Here is a 3,599-nt window from a genome sequence, read left to right as displayed (position 1 = left end):
CTGCTGCCCGCTTGAAGCCTGTGCCACCGGTGGGCTGTTGTTGAGCTGCTGGCCCATGGGCTGGGGGGACACCTGGGCTGGCTGCTGACCAATATTCTGAACTAAAGCCTGCGACGGGGCTTTTGCCACCGGCCCTTTGTTATCCCAAGTTCCTATATCCATGTTATGTTTTATCGGAGGCGGTGGAAGACTTGAACCTGCAATGCCGTTCTTGGTCTTCAGCTTGGGCTGCTGCTTAGCCGGTTTGCTAGCGATGTCAGCCCAGGAGGTCGGCTTTGGAGGAGCGATAGTAGCTGGAGGCAAACTGTTAGATGCCACGATATTACTGGTAATGGATCCGCTACCGACAGCCGAACCGACGACTTTTGGGATGCTGCTTGCAACGTCTGTGCTGCCCAGCTTCAGAGCTGCCATCCCTTGGTCGATGGTGTTCATGCCAGGAGCCTTGTTCAGAGTCTCGTTAGCAAAGGCAGATTGCCCGTCGATCATGGCTCCACCCAGCGAGCTAGGGGCATAGGCGTAATTGCTACTATAGCCAGAGCTTTGAGTGGATTGTCCCTGAGAACTGTTATTCCCCCAAGCCGAAAAGTCAATCCCACTTGGAAAGAAGTTAAAGCCGTGCTGCCCGAGAAATGGAGTGCTGCCAAGGGCCCCTGGCTGCCCGAACATCGCGTCTGGGAGAAAGTGAGGCTCCCCGTTGCTCAGCTGTCCGTAAGAGGTTAGGTAGGGCATGGGTGGGTCACCCCCCGTAGACCAGGCAGCTTCGCCTAAGGAGTAGGAGAATCCAATGGAGGGACTGTAGTAGTTTGGTAAGTAGGAATCGGACATTGCAGTGTATGCATTATTCTGAAAAAAAACAAAAATAAGCACTGAATAGTTAGAATGAGTTGAACAAATTTCAAGGGACCAGGAATAAAAGCCATCTTAGACTTCCCGTGCCCCACCCCTCCCTACCTTAGGGCTGGGCAGATAAACAGGCCCGGCCTTGAAACACCTCCTTTGTTAGAGGTGCTCTAAAAACTGTTTCATTGCCAGAAAGATTAAACACAAAGGCTTAGCAAGCTTCCCATCCTGAGATGGGAGCGCATTGTGCTCCTGACGCGTGACGTGGGACTGGACACCAGACTGCTCCTGCTCAGGCTGTAAAAACAGTATCTTACCTAGCAGCCAAATGTGATGATCTACTTCTTGTAGCTACTACCAAAGAGGGCTTTTCTTGCCTGGGTAACGTATGTATCCGCCTTAATTTTGCTGTTTCGGGGGTGGGGGGGGTGGAGAAAGGACTCAGAGAAGTGGAATAGGGAGGAAAAAGGTCCAGTGGAAACGCGCTGCCAAAATCACGAATGTCCCTAATTGCCTTCCTCAGTCCCTCCCTTAAACTTATTACCCACGAAAACAGCTTTATCCCTACAATTTAAAGTTTCAGAGCTCAAAATATTCCAAGAACTTGCAAACGAACAGGGATTTAAAGCCTCATCCTCAAAACGCAAACTGCTCCAGTGCTGCAGGCACATACTAAAAGATACCTGAAAATGGGGAGTAATCAATAGGGTATCAGCAGGAGCCTTTCATGGCACGGTGACAGCAGCAGCACAAGAAAGCAGGCTTCAAATTCAGAGAGGGGGAAAAAAAAAAAAGCTGCTCCATGCCTTGGTCTCCCTTTTAACATCCAAGTAGCCTTTAGGTTACGGAAACAAATGCGTAATTTTACAATTAGGGAACTCTCAGACATCTTACCTCTTTCATGTAAGATTTGCTTACATGAAAAACATCTGTCATTTGGCATTCAAACCAATGGCCCCTCCGGGGAGCGGTTAAAGCCACGCTAATGGACATTATCATCCAGTAATTTGAACCTGTGTGCAGACAGCCTCGTGCTATACAGCCGCGTACAGGCCAACCCAATGCAGATGAGATGAAAGTCGGGTTCAGTTCCCATTTAAAAGCTTGGCTTGCAGCAGGCTCTACTCCATTTTTCGTTGAATCATGTTTTCACGTGCCAAGTGCTGCTCCCAAAGGACTTCACGCCATACCGAAATCTACGGAGGCTCTCTCGAGATGGCTCTGGCACCCCCCAGGAATAGCTGGTTTGCCTCTCCACCTTCCACCGAGTTAAAGGAAAGCAACAGGTTTGGGGCTAACCCAGCCCCAACTTTACAAGAATTAATAGGAATTATTTAATGTAATGTGTTCAGAGACAAGGTGTGCTTCGTTGTGTAAAATGCTAAAAAGCTTTCTGTGGTACTTCATGGTGTGAATGCATGAAAACTCGGAGACGCTCTCTCCAGCCTTTCCGTTTTCCCAAAGCAGGGGTCCCAAAAGCAAATTAATAACAAAGCTAACTCTTATCCAGGGTACGGTTTTCCTAATTGAGGAACTCGGTCCTGCTAAATCCAAACCCATGAACAATCTTTAGGGCGTAATCTGTCCAAAAGCACGAATACCGACACTGACTAATTTGTAAGGCAAATGAAGGGACTCAAAAACAAAATATTATTATTTTGAGCCAGCAACGTCTCTTCAAAAGATAATCCCCTCAATTATAAGAGTAACAATATACTCTCCTGGAAATTAGCTTTGACGGAAGGTAAACGTGCCAGCCCGTACCTAAAACCTGAGCCCAGCAGGCGGAGCAGCACTTTCCCCTCCGCAGGCTTCTCCCTCGAAGCGCGCGAAGCACATCACTGTCAGATGCAAACCTGACCCCTTGTCACCTCAGAGTATTTTCTTCCGTGCCGTTACATGTTTAACTTCACGAGGCATTTTAACGCAGTCTGTATTAAGCTACTACCTGTGGAGTATTCACCAGCTATGCTCGCGTAGCAAGGAGGGAGCGCAGGAGTTAAACAACGGTTGAGCACCGCCGGCTCAAAGCAGATTTAAGACAGGCCCGCTGCTCTTCACTGCCTGAACGTCTAGAACCACGCTTCGCTATCCAACACGCCACCTCGCTCTGCTACCCTGCACTCGCACAACTGACACAGTTCCTGATTAGTATGCAAATAAAACTGCACCGGCTTTTAATTCTCTCCAATGACTAAGACCTTTTGTAGAGTTATTTCCTCAAATTCACTACTCCACCTCAAGAGTAGAGCCAGGGTTTAAGCTTACTTACTGTCGCTCTTGAGCTTTTGTTTCGTCTTTTAAACCGTTGAAGAATCACTTGCTGTGTATCTGAGCTTTAAAATACACAGTAACCTCATGTACTAGGCTGACAAGCTACGAACAGTCACGCCTGAAAGAGCAGCTCCTGAATGAAGAACCATGAAACTTTACGACTTGTTACCCAGCGCTTGTGTGGAGAGCTCAGAACGCGATTTCAGAAACGGCTCGCGCCTCACTGCAGCAGCGGGCTGCATTTAGTTCACGTCTCAGAGCCTCATCTGTAACTCCCTTTCCCTCTTCAGAAAAGAGGTGCACGCTTTGACCCCTTTCTATTTTTGAACCCGGACCCCTCCAGACTGAACCCTAGGGTTTTGTTTTCTACTGTATCGGGTGTCAAAACACCGACGAGAGCTGACAAGCAACACAGCACGGTGAGAAACCGAGATAACGTCGCCCTCAAGTTTCATTCAAAGTTAACAGGGCGGTTTTACCTC

At 48.4% G+C, this 3,599-nt stretch overlaps 1 protein-coding gene across 1 annotated transcript in view; it reads right to left on the bottom strand.

Moving 5' to 3' along the window:
• Positions 1-3,599, bottom strand: part of YTHDF2 (YTH domain family, member 2) — a 30,518-nt gene that overhangs the window by 25,299 nt on the left and 1,620 nt on the right. The window contains exon 2 of the mRNA XM_009322254.1: positions 1-846. Within this exon, the coding sequence (XP_009320529.1) occupies positions 1-828 (828 nt within the window). The 5' untranslated portion in view covers positions 829-846. The remainder of the gene's footprint in view (positions 847-3,599) is intronic.

The sequence above is a fragment of the Pygoscelis adeliae genome, unplaced genomic scaffold, assembly GCF_000699105.1.
Source record: "Pygoscelis adeliae isolate BGI_AS28 unplaced genomic scaffold, ASM69910v1 Scaffold513, whole genome shotgun sequence".
Lineage (NCBI taxonomy): Eukaryota > Metazoa > Chordata > Aves > Sphenisciformes > Spheniscidae > Pygoscelis > Pygoscelis adeliae.
This window is presented reverse-complemented; position numbering and strand designations above follow the sequence as displayed.